This window comes from Sander lucioperca, chromosome 13 (assembly GCF_008315115.2).
Source record: "Sander lucioperca isolate FBNREF2018 chromosome 13, SLUC_FBN_1.2, whole genome shotgun sequence".
Classification (NCBI taxonomy): Eukaryota; Metazoa; Chordata; class Actinopteri; order Perciformes; family Percidae; genus Sander; species Sander lucioperca.
In genome coordinates this window covers 22,697,496-22,715,698 of record NC_050185.1, presented here as the reverse complement: position 1 = coordinate 22,715,698, position 18,203 = coordinate 22,697,496, and the positions used below count along the sequence as shown (strand labels likewise).

Here is an 18,203-nt window from a genome sequence, read left to right as displayed (position 1 = left end):
GGGGAAGCCAGTGAGGGATTGTACCCTTTTTGTTGCACTAGGGATGCCTATTTGTTGCGGTGCCTTCAAGGAAGGGGTTGGAATCTGGGGGAGATAGCAAGAACCTCTCAGTGGCAGGTTTGAAGAACCAGCTGATGAGGTAGCACATATACTCCCTCCTTACGTCAACAGTGGAGATGACAAATACCAATGACAAATACTACAGCGCAAATTAGAAGCCAACTTAGTAGTGGAATGGTTACGCCACATACCATAACCCTGCAACGTCCCTGGTTCGATTCCCCATTTCCAGTCTGCCTCTAGTCTACACGTTCATCAATTCAATAAAGGCGAAAATAACACCAAAAAAACTAGCTAAGTTTAAATGTTGGTGGCTCAATGTAGCATGAACACCTAATTGAAAACGTCGTATTTAATTTACAAAACCCATGTAATAAGTTAATCGGTTCATTGCAAATAATATAATTTAAAGCTGGCCCATCAGTTTGCGATAGGGCTGTGACAGTATTGATTTTTTTCTTACCGTGGTGAAGAAGCAATTTATCACCGCGATATGGCAGTTAACCGCAATCCCCCTGTTACAAGAGCGGCGTAAGTTAGAGCGAAAATAGCAGGTGCCTTCAGTAAGTGACGTCAGTGCCTGTGTGGTCACGCAAGGAGAGCGATCGGTGAGAGTAATGGATGAGTGTGGCTGTGATGAAAAGCGAAAGGAAAAAGAAATAGCAAAGATGTAAAGTGAGTTAAAAGTGAACAATAAAACAACAAGCTTGAGCTTCTTATCACACAGTGGGTTCAGCTGTTGTCAATGTTGCCAGTAAAGTGAAGGGCATCACCCCCAAAAAAACATGGGATTATCCCTTACAACATACTGTATGTTGCAGCACAGTGTTTCCATTTCAGCTCAATGTGAGTCATATGTTTTTCTGTCATTTACGGTTGCACTGCTTTCTCTCCTCTCCATTGATCTATTCCACAGACAGTTCAGAAAGCTCTATTGTCAATAAAGTTACAAAAGATTTTTTTTTTTTTGCTGTCAATGCCGAGCGCAGACTCTTTGCAACACAGCGGTCTAGCAGCTGAGCAGATAGAGAGCAGAGAGGGCGACTCGGCAGTCCGCTTACTTGTTGCTCTCTCTACCAATACAAGCTGCTCTGTTTTAAGCTACAAAACATGCATGCAGACTAAAATTGAACCGTGCTGTTTTGTTGGCATTAAGCTATACGCAGAAGGAAACTCCGCTAGCTGTTAGGCTAAAGTGCAATGGTAAAACACTGCAGCTGTAACGTTAATGTGTCCACCTCAGCTGAGAACGGAGAAATGTCTTTCCCTTCCCTATTGTGTATTATAATAAATGTTTCCTGTAGAAATGATTCGTAATAATCAGACACACAAAAGAAATCCCCCATATATGTAATGAACTGTCTATCCTCCTGTGCAAAGCTGAAGTGACGAGCAACTTAAGTTTTTTTACTCCATAATCTCTTGAATATATTGATAGAAGACAGTCGATGAGGATAACTAAACAATAGTTATTGTTTTCATTCACAAAAAGTTAAATAAAATAAGAAATGTGGTGATGGCCGGTGATGATGTCATCACCGTGGTAGTGTCACAGTGGTTATGGTCACAGCCCTAGTTTGCGATCACTTGTTTTGGTAGAGATACTAAAAAAGGGGTCAATATTTTCTTCTTTGGAAGGAGCACTTTGTTTCTTCTGTGTAGGGTGCAGGTTGCATATGTCAGTTGCTGTTTCCTTCTTCCTGTGTGTGTACACCACTACAAGACTCAACACTTAATTTAGGCAAACAAATGGTAAATGTCTCAGCTGTAACTTTGTGACACAGAATGATAAGACTGGGGCATTTTTCCAAACTATTATTTCCATTTGCTGCTTCAATACAGCACTACTCTGTGCCCCTACAGTGGATGTAGAAGCGATTCCCTGCTGGCATATAGAGTGGTAAATCTTTATCATTCTGTAAGAGTATGTGACAGATTCTGACTTAAACTAGTTTTCCCAGGAATACTGACCCATGAATCAAGTATTCAAGGGTACTGAATATCTCCCTATTCTGCTCTTGCAGATGGACGGGACAGGCTTTAGGATATATGTGCGCTTGTGCAGACAAAGAGGCCCTGCCCAACTGTCTGTCAAAGTGAAGGGAGTAAGCTACAGTACTTGTCAACAAGACAGGGCTTGTAGGAGCATGACGGACTGCTATCCCGACCATAATGCACGCATGTACATAAACACCAGCACACATTCTTTATAGTCAGTCCGCCTGCCTGTCAACACACAACACAAAACACACACACATAAAATGGACACAGGCAAACACACAAGGACACCTTGTACTACCCAGCATGTTAAACCCTGGATGTTCAATTTTTACAGCTAGTGAATAGGCCATCCAGTGCAGCTGGCCTTCCATTGTCATTTCATGTCATTACAAAGTAATTATTCCTTATCATTTTACATTTTGCAGCATGTATATTTAAATATGTATCAGGTGGAATGCCCAACATTATTATTTCCTACCATTAGAGGTGAGGCAAACTTTGTGTTTTGAGTCTTTGACAAGTCATGGGTCCCTTTAAATTGAATGGCATTTATAATGTAAAAGAGGTGGTTCAGTGGGTAGAGCAGGCGCACATATACTTGAAGGTTTATGCCTCGACACAGAGGTCCAGGATTCGAATCCGACCTGTGACGATTTCTCTCTCTCTCCTTTCTCACCTAGCTGTCCTGTCAAATAAAGGCGGAAAAGCCCAAAAAAATAATCTTAAAAAAAAAAAAAAAGAATGTAAAAGAGAAGTTGTAGAGTACACTTAAAGAATAATGCATGCTTTTAAAGTGTGTATTTACTAGGGGTGGAACGGTACACTGAAGTCACGGTTCGGTTCATACCTCGGTTCAGACATCACGGTTCGGTTCGGTACAACGGAGGGAAAAGCATAACAAAAATGCAGAAGACAATTTTTTTATCTTGCATGTCTCAGGCTGTACCACCTAGTGTGATCCAGTCTCTCCCCTGAGCTAGCTGCACCAGCCTGAAGCGTATAAAGTAAGATGTAAACAGTAGCCTAAACAATAAGTAGGCTACCCCACCTCATCTCCAGACTCCATCTGGAACTTGTAAACAAAATAAGACAATCAGCTAGCTAGTAGTGTGATATGGGAGACAAGCGCTGCTCTCATATGTGAATACACAGAGCAGTTGGCAAATTGTGGCGTTAGCTTCACACGCTAACAGCAGAGCTAGCAGCAAACAGCGAAGCGGAGCTAACGGCGGAGCTAACGAATAACGGTGGAGCTAAAAGCGGAGCTAACAGCGGCGCAAACAACGAAGCAAATGGGCCTGGAAGCCATTTGTGTTCGAGGCAAGAAGGGATACAGCTACAGTACATCCGTGTTTGGTTGTATATGGAAGGGACTAGTTTAATTTAAGGTCAAATGTTTTAAACTGCACTGCTGTTGTGTGAGAAGCCACTTGTTGAGGGAAATTGATGACCTCTTGGGCATATGGAATCCTTTGATAGCCCATTAACCTAACCACAAGGCTGTTTTCTCAGCTCCTGTTTTTCATTTAAAAAATGGAATCTGTAAGTATGTGCACATATAGTACAAGTGCCACTAGATTGGTTTTTATAGTATCAACGTGTCCTCTCAGTGTGCACAGCGCAGCGCAAAGCCCGACCCAAGTGTCTTTGCTAGTTTAAGACCGACGCAGTTGTCAATATCCCGTCCAGTGCCCGCGTCGTTTCAATAGCAAATGCGCCTGCGCCCATCTTTGCGCCCATGGGCGTGCTGGTCTAGGGAGGTGTGTTCAGGTGAATTCTTGACGTATTGCAAGCTTGAGGCAGCAGGAAGTGATTGCGCCATTGACCAACAAAAACCTGGTCTAAAGTCAATAGCGCAGCATTTCATTGTTATTTTAACAGCAAATTAGTAAAATGCGCCTAGGCTTATGCACAGCACACGCACATTATGCTTGTTACACACACACAGGGAAGCGCAGCAGCACACAAACATGCAAAAGATTACAAATAAAAATATTACGGTGCAAATCCGCCACTCTGATTTATTGCATGTTACGCCCAAAACACACCTATGAATTAATGAAGACACTAAGTACAACCCTTTTGAACCATGCGCCCGGCGCACAGACCCTTTTTTCCGCCGTCAAACTAGCAAAAGTGGATTTGGACACGCCCTAAACGCACCTGCTTCACGCCGTGCGATTAGATTGTTAAAATAGGGCCCTAAGTCTCCAAAAAAGGAGAAAGTCTCAGAGAAGTATTCCTAATTCTTAATATAATGCATTTCTTAGTGACAATTTTGAGAATATATCTCAATAAAGTTTAAAGAGGGGTGTGTGATGGGGGTTGGTTTACTTTCATTAACAAGTGTTACAGGCTTCACACCGCTGCACAATCATGGATTATCTTCAACAAGTGAGAATATGGCAGGCTCCAGGCTCCTTTTAGAAATCAGTCGGAACGTCACATATGCCACGTCCTTATTTTCTACAGTCAATGCATAAAGTGCTTGGGTAATAGCATGTTTGTCAGTTAATGAGTGCATAAACGTGTTCAGTTGCAAATGTGGCCATAAACGTGGGTGTATTTCTTTGTGATTCTGCAACAAAACAAATCAACTGTGAAAAATCAGCGCCCACCTCCAATGTCAGGCCTTAGTTTGTTGTCATATCCGTCTAGTAGGCTGTTTAGGATGTGTGTGACGTCACTCTCGTGCACTTTGGGAGTCAGCACCCACGTCTTGTTAGCCACCTCATCATCGTCATCAGTCTGGAAGGAGCTGCAGAGAGAAGAGAGAAAATAAATTCATGTTATCAGTAATTTATTTTAAAAAGAAGAGCAAGCAGTGTTGTTCCTAGTGTGCTCTGCTTTCTTTATGAACTTATTTTCAGGGCTTTTTATCACCACATCATTGTGACTATAGAGACCAGCGAAATATGTGTGATTAATCTTTCCTTTCCATTTTATTTCTGTGATTTCTCGTAAAACGTAGTTTCACCACTTTAAAATGCTAATATCAGAAATAAAGACTGAAATAAAGTGATAATTTGGTAGGATTAACATCAACTATTGTATACATTCAGTGCAACACTTGTAATGCAGAACATGCATTTTCTCAATTTTACCACACTGTAAGGTCCCACTGTAATAAGTACCAGTCTACAATATACTGTTTGTTCACTGTGAGATGTCTGAATTCCTACGGCCATGCCATCTTGTGCATATATCATAATTTGCAAAAGAAATGTCCCTTCAAACATACTTCTTTAGTTTGATTCAGATTGATACTCCTATCAAATGTGTTTACTTAATCTACAGCCCAGAGCATTTAGTGTTTTGGTGAAGAACCCACCAGTATTTCAAGACCAATCCCATAATGCATTTAGACCACATCAGATAAGAGTTATAATGTTATCTGATGTTTGATGTGAAAATTAGATGAAAGGGCTGGATTTATTTGCTTCATATCATTGAATTCCCTGCATGGAGATAATTAAAGTGCTCATATTATGCTCATTTTCAGGTTCATAATTGTATTTAGAGGTTGTACCAGAATAGGTTTATGTGGTTTAATTTTCAGAAAACACCATATTTTTGTTGTACTGCACATTGCTGCAGCTCCTCTTTTCACCCTGTGTGTTGAGCTGTCTGTTTTAGCTACAGAGTGAGACATCTCACTTCTGTACCATCTTTGTTGGGAGACGCACATGCACAGTAAGTACTGCTACCCAGTCAGAAGCAGAGCATGAGGGAGTGCCATGCTAGCAGCTAGGCTAGTAACGTGGGTTACAAAGTGACACACATTCGTCATGGAAGTAAAGGCTGGACTACAATAGAGCTGTTTGGAGCAGTTGGTGAACAGTGTTTTCTGTTGGAGATGGTAAGTCCCTTTGGGGTGGGCTTTGGGCTTTTTCACTTTGTAAACCTATAACATGCACAAAAAGATATATAACACAATAAAGGAAAGGGGAAAAGCCAAAAAGCATAATATGAGCACTTTAAGACATAATCCCTTGGTTCTGTTATTTTCATGCCATAGGACACTTGCAAGAAATGCACAAATTACAAAAGAACAAAGCAACCATAGCCTGAATATGGCACAAGGCTCATACATAGTATATGCTCATCTAAGAGGATATAAAATAGACATATAGATAGATTATGGCTGATAGGAATTATGCTTTTTCTGAGGCAACGTGCCATTATATGATTTAAAAAAAGAAAACTCATTGTTTGAGTTTTACACTTTTTTGTTTATTTTCAATGGAACCTAATCAATGCATATTAGTGTGCACCAACGTGCCAGCTGAGAGCCACTATCATCTATCTGACACATCTAATTAATTTTGTCCTCCTGGACATCTTGTACACACTTTTCCCCCATGGAGAGGTTATGCTAATGTTCAATTTAAGTAATGTGGTTAGATAGTCAGCAACTTTGTTAGCATCAGTCATGCAAACATACCCCAGTTTAGACAGCTGATCTTAGCATTAATGTCAAGTAAATTGGACGTAATGTTAAATGCTCACTTGCAGAGATTCATCATGAGGACTCACAAATTTATTTTTCTATTACATTTGAAACAAGTTCAATACTTGGTCACTCTTTCAAACTGAGATGCTTTGACTTTTGTTGGCTTCCATCCAGGTGGCCTGCTTTCCACCGAAAAGCTGTTTGACAAATCTTCTCAATGGAGGGAGCAATTTTAAGTGACAATTTTCACTTAATAGAAGTTGGAATTTGACAAAATTGCAAAGCCAACAAGGTTCATATCGTAAGAATAGACAGACCAGTTAATCTTTTTTTGATCTCATGTTAAAAAACTTTTGTGGATTTTTCTATTACCAATTACCAGATTTGTCAACGTTGTAGTACCACCTACAACCACATGCATTGTTAGTGATTTGGGGCCCTATCTTGCACCTGGCGCAGCGCAGCACAAAGCCCGATGCAAGTGGCTTTGCTAGTTTAAGACCGACGCAGTTTTCCCGTCCAGCGCCCGCATTGTTTAAATAGCAAATGCACCTGCCACCTTTGCGCCCATGGTCTTACAGGGAGGTGTGTTCAGGTGAATTCTTGACGTATTGCTAGCTTGAGGCAGCAGGAAGTGATTGCGCCATTGACCAACAAAAACCTGGTCTAAAGTCAAAAGCGCAGCATTTAATTGTTATTTTAACAGCAAATTAGTAAAATGTGCCTAGGCTCGTGTACAGCGCGCGCACACTATGTTTCACACACAGGGACGTGCAGCAGCACACAAACATGCAAAAGATTAAAAATATGATATAATAATTAGGGCTGTCAGCGTTAACGCGTTAATCGCCGATAGACCACCGGCCCTCGGGGGGGGGGGGGGAAGATGAATGTTCGGAAATAAGAGGTTGCTGTGGCCCGCCGTACAGGTTAGTTTAACCAGCGGGCAGTAGCGGTGGCCGGAGCGAGCAGCAGCAGCTGTGGCGGCCGGAGTGAGCAGCTGCAGCGCCCGTAGCGGGCAGTGGCCAGAGCGGGCGATCACGGGGGGACATCCTCAACGGTGAAACGCGAACGGGTGGAGTATAACCTAGCTACGTGGAAAGCTAACGCTAGCCGGCCACCTGTTCCATCAATCCTGCTTGCAAGTGTCCGCTCATTAGACAAAAACTGGACTACATCCAACTTCAACAAAACTCCCAATGCAAGTTCAGAGACTGCTGCGTTTTTGTTGTTGTGGAAACAACAGTGTACCGGACTATCCAGCCTGTTGCTCTGTCGCCGGGTAAGAGTGGAGATGGGCTGTGTTAACACAGACTTGTGCAGAAATGAGCTGCTCATTAACCGGTGATCACTGGACGTCAGTGAGTAATCAACATTATTTAGGAGTTACTAAACACTATATTGACTCTAGTAAGGATAGGGATTTGTAGTTTTTTAGTTAGGTACTTGGAGGAATTGTGCAATAATGACAGATTCACACATTTTTCTTTTGTTTACAGTAAATAAATAATTACAAATCTTAAAATCAAGTTCATAAAGTAACTTTCTTTGCATTCATTTGATTCCCAATCAAGATACACTGGTAAAAATTGCTTTCGATTGTTAATATGTACTTAAAAATTGTTCTGAAATGCAAAATAATAGAATTTGAATCATGTGATAAAATACGTGATTAATCGCGATTAACTATAGAACTTCAGCGATTAATCGCGATTAAAAAAAATAATAATCGTTTGACAGCCCTAATAGTAATATAATATTACAATGTGAAACAGTATTATGATATGATCTGCTCGCACACTTTCACCTCACGCACGAGCAGATCAGTTTCTTCTCCTGAAAATCTCTCCTTCCTGCTTAGCAAATCCGTGATCATAATAGCAACGCACCAAGGAACAAACGCACCTTGCTTTTGAAGGGAATGGGAGATGACACTCTGGTTTATTGCATGTTACGCCCAAAACACACCTATGATTAATTAAGACACTAAGTACAACCCTTTTGAACCATGCGCCTGGTGCACGGACCCTTTTTTCCGCCAATAAACTAGCAAAAGTGGATTTGTATATGCCCTAAACACACCTGCGCCAGGTGCTTCACGCCGTGCACTTAGATAATTAAAATAGGGCCCTAGGTGTTGATTGACCAATGGGACATGCCTTTAAACAAATGTGTAGCAGCCAGGTATAGTCATTGTTGAACACCTTTTTGGTCACTTACGGCAACTGGGACATGTGGTTGGCGGTGATAGCAATAGGGCTATCATCTATTTACTAATTTAGTTTTGTATATGGATGAAATGGTGGTGATGGGGGACATCTTATTTTTGCTGACAAATATGGATGACTATCTGAAACAAAAAATCTTTGTCTTTGAGAGGCTCAGTAGGAGAGACTTACCTGCCCGCCGTGCTGTTTATGGCTGTTGATACCTTTTGGACACTTTGCCCTTGAAACACTTGCATAACTTTGTTTTTCCTGCAAATAAGACTACAAAACAGCCACTCAGCTTCTCTGCGACTAATTTTTAGATAGTGGCCTAGAAAATGTAAGAATTGCATACAGTATATCCTACTGTTACTGTGAGGCCCAGAATTTGAATGACAACCTCCACAATCATCTTTAATAACAGCTAAAGCTCTTCTTTAGTTTTCAACTCTGTTAACAAATTGCATGATGATAAAGTTGAGGAACTTGACAGCAGAATTGTTTGTCGATTCGTAAATAGGGTTTTAAGGGCCCCGCAAGCTTCTGAGAGCTGGAAAAGACAAGCCAATTTTCCTGAGAATACTTCTCACCTCAACGTCTCAAACTGCAAGGACAATGATGTCTCAAGAGCCCCCGACCCCAAATACCACCACAACAATGCTGTAAATGTTTTTACTCCTCTCCCACAAACAAGTGTGATCTTTGAAAATGATATGTCTGGAATGAAGGTTAAGTGTCTGTCACAATAGATATTTGTCAGCTTTGAGACCTGAATAGAAGATGGAGGTATGACAATGCATTAGTGCGAATTAATATGCTGACAACAACATGCTGCCATCGTTAAGGACTATAGTATGTCAGGAGCACTACATAATGCTAAGAGGGAAGATGTGTACTGCCAGAGGGCAGTGGTGAAATGAAGGAGAAGAGTAGACAGAAAAGCATGAACGTGATGTTGGTGAAAGAGACTGTGGGCCAGATTTATGCACATAAAAGCACAGAGCAAATGTGCACTGGATCTTTTCATTCAATTTGTGCTAGCACTATCCAAATGTAATTAGTGTGTGATTTACTAAAGCAGCAGTTCATTATGCAATCAGTGCCTTCTAGACTTGTTTTGTGTATGAAGAGTTAAAAAAAAGTGCAGTTCGGTCGTGGGATTTTCATAAAATTAGCAACCTCAAAAGAACGTAAAAACAAGTCACAAGATAATGTCACATGAAGTAGTAACAGTATTCCAAAATACTCACTAAGGCTTCAATTAAACTAAGTGTGAAAATTATTTAGGCTTCTATTACCGATTACATTTTAATCTTGATATCAACTTTAAGAGGTTTGTAAAAGTACTGCAGTAGCTTCATACTACTGTCTAATGAACTGAAATAGCAATGGGCTGACAAAAAATTGTTCAAAAGCAAACATGTTTTGTTAAAAATAATAGACATATCTTATCTATAAATCTATCTTGACTAAACACGAAGGAGCAGTGCTTCTATGCACCATATATTAAAACTTCAGGTCTGCTCCAAATTTCAGTTCTTTCAAATCAGTACTTACAACCATTTGCCATTGCTTTTTATTAAATTAAATCTGGGACTATTTATTCATATCTTTCACTACACTGTTACTGCATTGTAATTTTGATGATGCTCTTAAATCTGTTTCACAACTTTATTGGACCCTTTTTGTATGCATCTTTTACAGTAATATACCATGTCATAGTGTTTTAAAAAAATATATTTTGTGTAAATAACTGATTTATAGAGCACCATTCAACAACAAGGCAGTTTAACTTGCCTTGCCATATCAAGAGTTCAATCGGTATCTCCGTACTGCAGCAGTTGAGTGAAAATCAACTTTTTGTTAATGATAAAAGCACAACTCCCAATCCCTTGTTTAGTTTTAGAAAATGGACAGATATTGTAATTTATTACTCTTTATTAAAAAAAATGTTCTTCTTGTTTTTAAGGAAATTGTTACGATTTTTATAGAATACAGGATAATTAAAATGTATTTTTCCTACTACAGTTTCCTCTTAATACACCAGTGTAAATGTGCACACACTCTTTGGAGGCAGCTTCCATGCAAACCAAGGGCCTGGGTAATATACGACTGAATGTGCAATCAACCACATATCTCATGCTATTTGTGTGAGCTTCCTTGTGTGCATATGCATAAAGAGAGGCCTACTTTACTAATTACATGAAAGTTGCGCCTCAGATGAAAGATGAAAGAAAGAAAGATGAAAGAAAACCTGCATTTGCAGGTATTTGATAAATAACACAAATTTGTTCAGGCACACAATGCATCAGAAACCAGATCGAGACAAAAGAGAGAAGTGGTAGATGGATAGATAGACAAAGATATAGAGAGAGATATTCTAAGAAAGAAGAGTTTGGAGAATCGGCCAAAAGCACAGAAGAGCAACAGTAAAACAGTTGGGAGCTTTCAGCCAAGCTTTAGAGCAATGAGAGAAAAATAGACTGCTAAATGAAATAATAAAGAATCAGTAATGGTAAGGGGGGAAAAGACACAGTTTCCATGGTAAAGCACAAGGATAGAGGCCCTGATAGCTTTCTCATGTTCTTAGGCTGAAATAATGTTTTGACCAGCACTCTTCCTTAGACTGCATAAAGTGCCATTACGTGTCATCCATCTCCACCACAACACTAATGCCTAAAACATTAAATCGTAATAGTTTTACTCAGGTGGATCCTTTTAGATATGCCTTACTGGATATTATAAAAAATATATTATGGGAGTATCTGTCATGTGTAGATAGATAGATAGATAGATAGATAGCTAGATAGATAGATAGATAGATAAGCAAGCCCGGCAGTGAAGGGTGTAAGAACTTGAAACTTGCTGAAAGGTTGCTGCAATTTCATCATCTGTATTCATCTTGCAGAGTATATCTCTGTGTATATGGAAATGCTCCAAAGACAAGCAGATCAAAGGAAGAGCCATGTGTTCACTGCAGGCAGATCTGAGGTTTTGCCTACTAATTCAGTACCTGAAGATCCACAGAGAGGTTTGTGCCAGTGTGTGTATGGGTGTTGTATGTGTACATGCTGATTCTACACCTTCACATGTATCACACTCTCATCTGCTCTATATGCAGCTGTCAAAGCCTGCCTCTACTATTAAACAGATGTCAATTAAAATCTCATCTCAGGTTTCATCTACAGCAGCAGAAAACTACCCCATCCTCTGCAGTTGTACACATTCATGAAATAGTCTAGGGTAATTATAGCAATACCAGCTACGGAAACAGCTATGTGCCTGCCATTAGCATCTACATCAAGTTCCCTTGAGCAATCATCTTCGCATGTTTTAAATTGTAGCTAATAAAGCAACCAAATCTAACGAATCCTCATGCTTATCATCAACCAACATGAAATCGGTCCTGCACATGGCAACAACACAACAAACCACTTTGCTGTAGCACATCACATTGTTGCTACAGCCCTCTCACAAGCTCTCTTAATAAAACAAAATAACACAATACATTGGCAACTTATTTTTTTAAATTAACAAACTGTAGTCATTTGTGGATGAATATTGTGTTTCTGCTTAATCAACCAGGCTACCAACTTACAATGGGCAGTTATGGTACTCACATGCAGGACTGTTAACAACTAATCACCTGGACTATGTCAGCCTGCTCTACTTAACTGACCTCTGGTAGTGAGAACCAGTGTATTTACAGGCGCCACTCAGTTCAATGTGAACCAGATCACAGTGATTAGCTGATATTGGCATACAAGGTTGACTTGTCAGCGATCAAGTACAATAAGGCAGGTTAGGCCAATTTGTAATGTTGCCAACGTTGTGTATCAAGTAAAAGGGCCAATCAGTAATATCTTGGACTATTTAAATGTGAGGTCTGACTTAAAGATGATGTGAACAAATTATCAATAACTGCAGCAGCAGCAACATAACATATAAATAAGTAATTAAGATGCTGCCTGATGTTGATGGATTAAAGAGCTTGTCAATCATTAAGGGGGCAGCGTCCAATTCTGGGTGGGGTGAGCTTTACCGTTTGCATTTAAATGGCAGTGCATTTGCCTTCATCGAGTTTTATATGAACAGTGATATTGCAGTGAGTCTACATTTAATGCAACATTGCGTGTTTAGTATTAACCTAAAAGCCAGCCATACATATTACCATAGAGGGAAACAAAACATCAGTGGACTAGTTTTAAAAGTATCCCCTCTTTACTCTAGTATCCTCATTTACCTGCTGTTTACCTATGTCCTTAAAAAAGAAATGCACAAACCCTTTTGGACTAAGGGTAGTAGCTCTATATTTATCCAGAGTATCTCCTAGAATAAAGACAGAACTAGTGAAAGCCATAGTGAAAAATGACATGGCATGTTATGTACCAATATTCATGCCCCTACTTCAGGTTTCTTGTGGTACTTACTGGTCTGAGTAAATGAGAGTAATCCCCATCACTACACAACTCTATCCCAGAAATCTGAAATCACTTAGACCTTAATACCTCCTGGGTGATGAATTTGACAGATTATCTAAACTGAGCGGCAGCTATGAGCTGTGACTGTCATCTTCTACTGTCCTGTCAAACTGTCTTAAATCGAAATAGGAAAAAAGAAGATTGACATCTGTGTGCTATCATAAACATTTTAGGAATTCTGAGACAAGAATACATATGATAGTCATTATGGGATACATGACATATTGACAGTTTGTACATCCCAGCCTTTTTCCAAGTGATGACAAGAGGCAGATAGTGATTGAGTCCAATATACTGTATGTTTCCCATTTCAATGGATGGAAGGAACTGCACTTACTAATAAACAAGTATAACTGGAATGCAATAAATGGCATGCTGGACTCAGGATTGAATTAATAAAATTGGCATCAAATTTGTTCTTTTCTGAAATTTGTCCCACGTCATGCACACTTATAGCAGCTCAAAAATAATTCTACAAATCTATATTATTTTCATGTATTATGTCCATAGCATGTTCTTGCTAGCAAGATGATTTTAGCCAGAAATCAACCCTTCAGATCCAGGAGTGTCATGTTAAACAACTTATGAAAAATTTAAAGTCACTTCATAACTATTTGTTTAATTTACAATTATGCCAACTGCTGTTAACTGTATGGGTGTATATGTTGTTCGCAAACTATCTCTTACTTGTTTAGCAAGACAACATTTTGTTAGGTTACTGTGGGATGTTTCTCTTAAGCCACAACTACGGTACAATGCAAAACTAAAAACAGTAATTGTAGTGGGTCCCAAATGGTGATAATGTAATGAATTTAATCTTCCACCTAAAATGCTGGAAGCGAGTTTGCTGAACAGTAAACAGCAATTGGCATAACAGAAAACCTGAGCTGAGCACTTCCTCACTCTGATATCACTACCTCCTGTCATGGCCATAATACCATGGTTTACAAACTCTCCTAGTGGATCCTGGGCCTACATCTGAAGTCTAATTATTGACTAATGGAACCATATGCCATAACATGTGTAACAGAATGTCTTCTACTTCTACTTGAGTATTGACAGCGCACTGGGGTTAATGTATGGTGAATAACACAATCACTACACATAGTAACTGCCAATGAGTCACAAAGTAGCATAGATTACTGAAAGCATGCCAGAGGCCTTGAGAGATTTCTTACGTAAGAGGTCTCATACATGAATCACAAATGACGTCCAATGCAACTTACCGAGCAATAGCAATCTTCTAATTGTTACATAATACACTTGTATATAAAATATTTGAAAATAAAACACATCTCCCTGTCATTGGGGGATAACTAGGATTGAGCCACAGATAGGTATATTACATTTTTCCAGCTATTAACATAAAGAGCTCACATTTGGCCTTGTAACGATTATTTTAGAAACACCCAAATGTCACATCTCAGTTCATTATGTTTCAACCACTCATGCACAATTTATACAATCCATAACTTGCCCATTAATCTCAATTCTGGATTGTATTCAGTGGGGCAAGGTGTAGTGTTTACTCAAGCATATTGTGAACACTACTTGTGCATACAATTAGAGACACACAGGCCTGACAATGAAGGCTGGGCAGGGAGCCCTGAGGTTGCGATCAGCATGACGGTGATTGAACGTCAACTGATTTATCTGCCTCCATTTTTCACCCTCCAGCAGCACAAGACAAAAGCGAAGCGAGAAGCCTAGCCATCCTTCCTCTTGACTTCTCTCATCTTAGTACACGAGAATGCCTTGACAGGGACAGCCAAACAGCTTCTCTCAACAAACTCAAATCTGCACCTCAGTTTAAGATGAAATGGCAGTCCTTTGCCTGTGTGTGTGCAAGACAAGGATGAGTCCATATGTGCTATCCTTGTCCTTATTGTGCCTTTACACTTGTATTATCTGTGTGATTGTCTGCCATTTTGAAATGCTTTTTTATTTCAAATACGTGGTATGTAACGTACCCTCATTCAGACTCATGTTATCTTTATTACAAGCGACGGTTTGCATAAAGCTATTCGAGTTCGGCCACATTCGACACCTGCGTTTAATAATGAGGCTTTGGCTCTTAGAATAGACTTGATCCTTAAAGACAGCTTAGCAGAGACTATAGAACCTTAGCTTCAAGCAAATTAGCCTGCCACTATGCTATTTCTAACGCTGGACAGATTGTATGAGATAGGCTACTGGGCTCTTCATAGACATGCTATCTACAAAACTGCCCGGGATTAAATCATCTGATTTCCACAACCGGATCTTTAAGACAGTCTGAAGCTGTTCGTCGCTTTTGTTTTCTGTCCAGAAAATACACTATGATGCACGAAATCTCACAGTAATGCGATGCATGTGTCGCTATGGCTATCTAAAAAAATGATATCGCACTTCCATGTCGAACCACAATTAAACGTGTGATACACTACATGCCTTGGTTTTCTAATAAAACTAGATTCCACAAATCGTCCAGGATCCCACTAAAAGCAGGGTTGTGTTGGCAATTAAGGGAGGCACCGCAAAATTATGTGTTGTTGGATTAAGACACACGCTACCCAACAAAGCCGACATAGAATCATGTTTTAGAGAGGACATATCACGCATTAATATCTTACCTTGTAGGGAGATTAACGACAACAAACACCCAGAGAAACAGCTTCAGGGAGAGGGAAGGCTTCGCCATTGCTGTCGAGCATTTGGAGGCTAAATTTGATGAAGCCATCATCACCATCTTCGTTACCTCTTTATTGCAGATGGACGTCTCTGTCTATTTACTGTGTTTCCTCTCTACGATACATTACGCACGTTAGCAGTAGCGGGTCTTTAAATCTAGACCCGAGGCGGACGTGCGGTGGAGTGAAATCATCCCAAACAAAATCGATGCGAGTCGAAAGCTTGATTTCGCGTCGCTTGTTTTTTATTTATTTATATATAATATAATTTTTTGTTGCGTGTCTGTTGCCGAATCGTCAGCCTAGCAGGGCCTTAAAAACTGCCACAGACGGCGAAGCCCCCCGGAATATGCTACTCTAATATCGAGCAGCTGAAAAAAAGAAAAAACAGTGCAGTCTCAGTCTGAATGCAGATTAACACTGGGGTCAGAGAGGAACTGATGCACGTTGCTGCAGCACGGATCAACACATGCGTGGTTTCACCAAGCGGAAGCAGAGATGCACTGAATAGTGGAAAAAGCCTTAGCTTGGTGCTACAGGAAAAATAGTGTTTTTATTATTTACTGCTAGCACACAATTTGTGTATGCCACGTGATGACTGTTAGGACATCTATTTTTTATATGATACAATATGATAACATTATACTATGTTAAGATAGTGACGATGTTAGTATTGGCTGCTGTCGTGAGTGTAAAACTTTCCCCATTTGGCAATTGCTGCCAAATAATGTGATGCAGCAGGTAACACAAATTAGTCAGAGGGCTCACAAAATGAAATCTAAGGTGACATCCTGGGTCCCTAACAGACTAATGAGGAGCAAGCACACGATTTTATGCAATATCAGTGACCACAATGAGGGTCTATAGAAGACTGAAAGTTGTAATCATGTTTCACTGGCACTTTTCCTATGTGCAGACAGAAAGAAGAAACTCTCCTATACGTAATTACACAAATCATTTCAAGAGAAGTGTGTGTGTGTGTGTGTGTGTGTGTGTGTGTGTGTGTGTGTGTGTGTGTGTGTGTGTGTGTGTGTGTGTGTTTGCGTGTGTGTGTGTGTGTGTGTGTGTGTGCGTGCGTGTGTGTGTGTGCTCTTTGATGCCATACAGATCTATTTAGAACCCTAAATGAGCTGCAGGCCTGACTTGAGTTCAGTCACGCTTTCAGCACCCTGGACAGCTATATTAGTTTCATCTGCATATCAAACCACCAATCAGCACCAAGGACAGCTTCCGTCAGTTTGTTGCTACTTAAATCAGAGGAATACGGGATCTCACAGCCCAGTTGTTTTAACAAAACAAACAAACAAACAAATAAATGCTGTCATCCCCAAAAAAGGGCTGATTAGTTTACTTGTTTATTTTGTACTTTTATTGATTGTTTGACTGAATGAGGTTAAGTAGCCTGTGCTAGAGGATACATTTATGTTTTGGCAGCATACACAATTCTTCTATCATATATGTGCTTTTCTAAGTCTTGTGACATTCATGAACCATTCACAAGGAGTAGAGGTTTGCATTGTCCTTTGTAAGGTGAGGTAGTACCCATTTCAATATCCTTATATAAGTATGCTAATGCTCCTGCTTTGGTGAGATGTAACTTTTTTTCCAAGGACTCCTTGAGGGGATGTTTGAGAAAATATGTGTTCATAATCTAAAATACAAAATGGTAGCCTACTCACATTGCCTCATACATTACTTTAATACTGCTGTTACACTTTGCAATCTCTCTCTCTCTCTCTCTCTCTCTCTCTCTCTCTCTCTCTCTCTCTCTCTCTCTCTCTCTCTCTCTCTCTCTACATCAATCTATTTAGACACACACATTGCTTGAATGCTTGAATGGCAAGTTTCCAATATCTTTAAATGCTACTTTAAAAGAGAGAAGGGAAATCAAGACAAATGCATTACACAAATAAACACAGTCTAATCGGTGCTTGTTAGGACTGTGTGCATGACCCGAATGGCAAGAGCAAAGTAGGTCATGTGTCCTCCGCAGCATTGCTCCAAATCTGTTTTAAATCACTAAAGGACACATCTGGCAAGTTTCCATTTACAAGTGTGTACAGTACACTATATGCTTAAGATATCTTTAATCTAAACTGCATTCTGATATATTGTCATCTTCACTGACAGATGGGAAGAACAATTTGTCTTGACAATATATTAACACAATGGGTAACACATTTACTAAAACAAGAACATGTTGGTGACATCTATAGTATTTTTCTCCTTCTTCTTCCTCAGTGAACATACTGGGTGTTTTTCTTATATTTTGTCCCTATCCAGTAAAAATGTTGTTGTCAAACAAACATAGAAAATACAGTTAATTGATCCC

General features: G+C 39.8%; 1 protein-coding gene across 4 annotated transcripts in view; it reads right to left on the bottom strand.

Annotated features, from left to right (window-relative positions):
• gabrg2 (gamma-aminobutyric acid type A receptor subunit gamma2) overlaps nucleotides 1–16,330 on the bottom strand; it is a 60,758-nt gene extending 44,428 nt beyond the window's left edge. For 2 of the 4 annotated variants that reach the window (XM_031303570.2, XM_031303571.2), the window contains exons 1-2: nucleotides 15,815–16,330; nucleotides 4,680–4,819 (exon numbers count right to left, since the gene is read on the bottom strand). In XM_031303570.2, coding sequence (XP_031159430.1) covers nucleotides 4,680–4,819; nucleotides 15,815–15,930 — 256 coding nt within the window. In that variant the 5' untranslated portion in view covers nucleotides 15,931–16,330. The remainder of the gene's footprint in view (nucleotides 1–4,679; nucleotides 4,820–15,814) is intronic. The other 2 variants (XM_031303568.2, XM_031303569.2) reach the window with 1 other exon arrangement.
• Nucleotides 16,331–18,203: the final 1,873 nt, after the last annotated feature.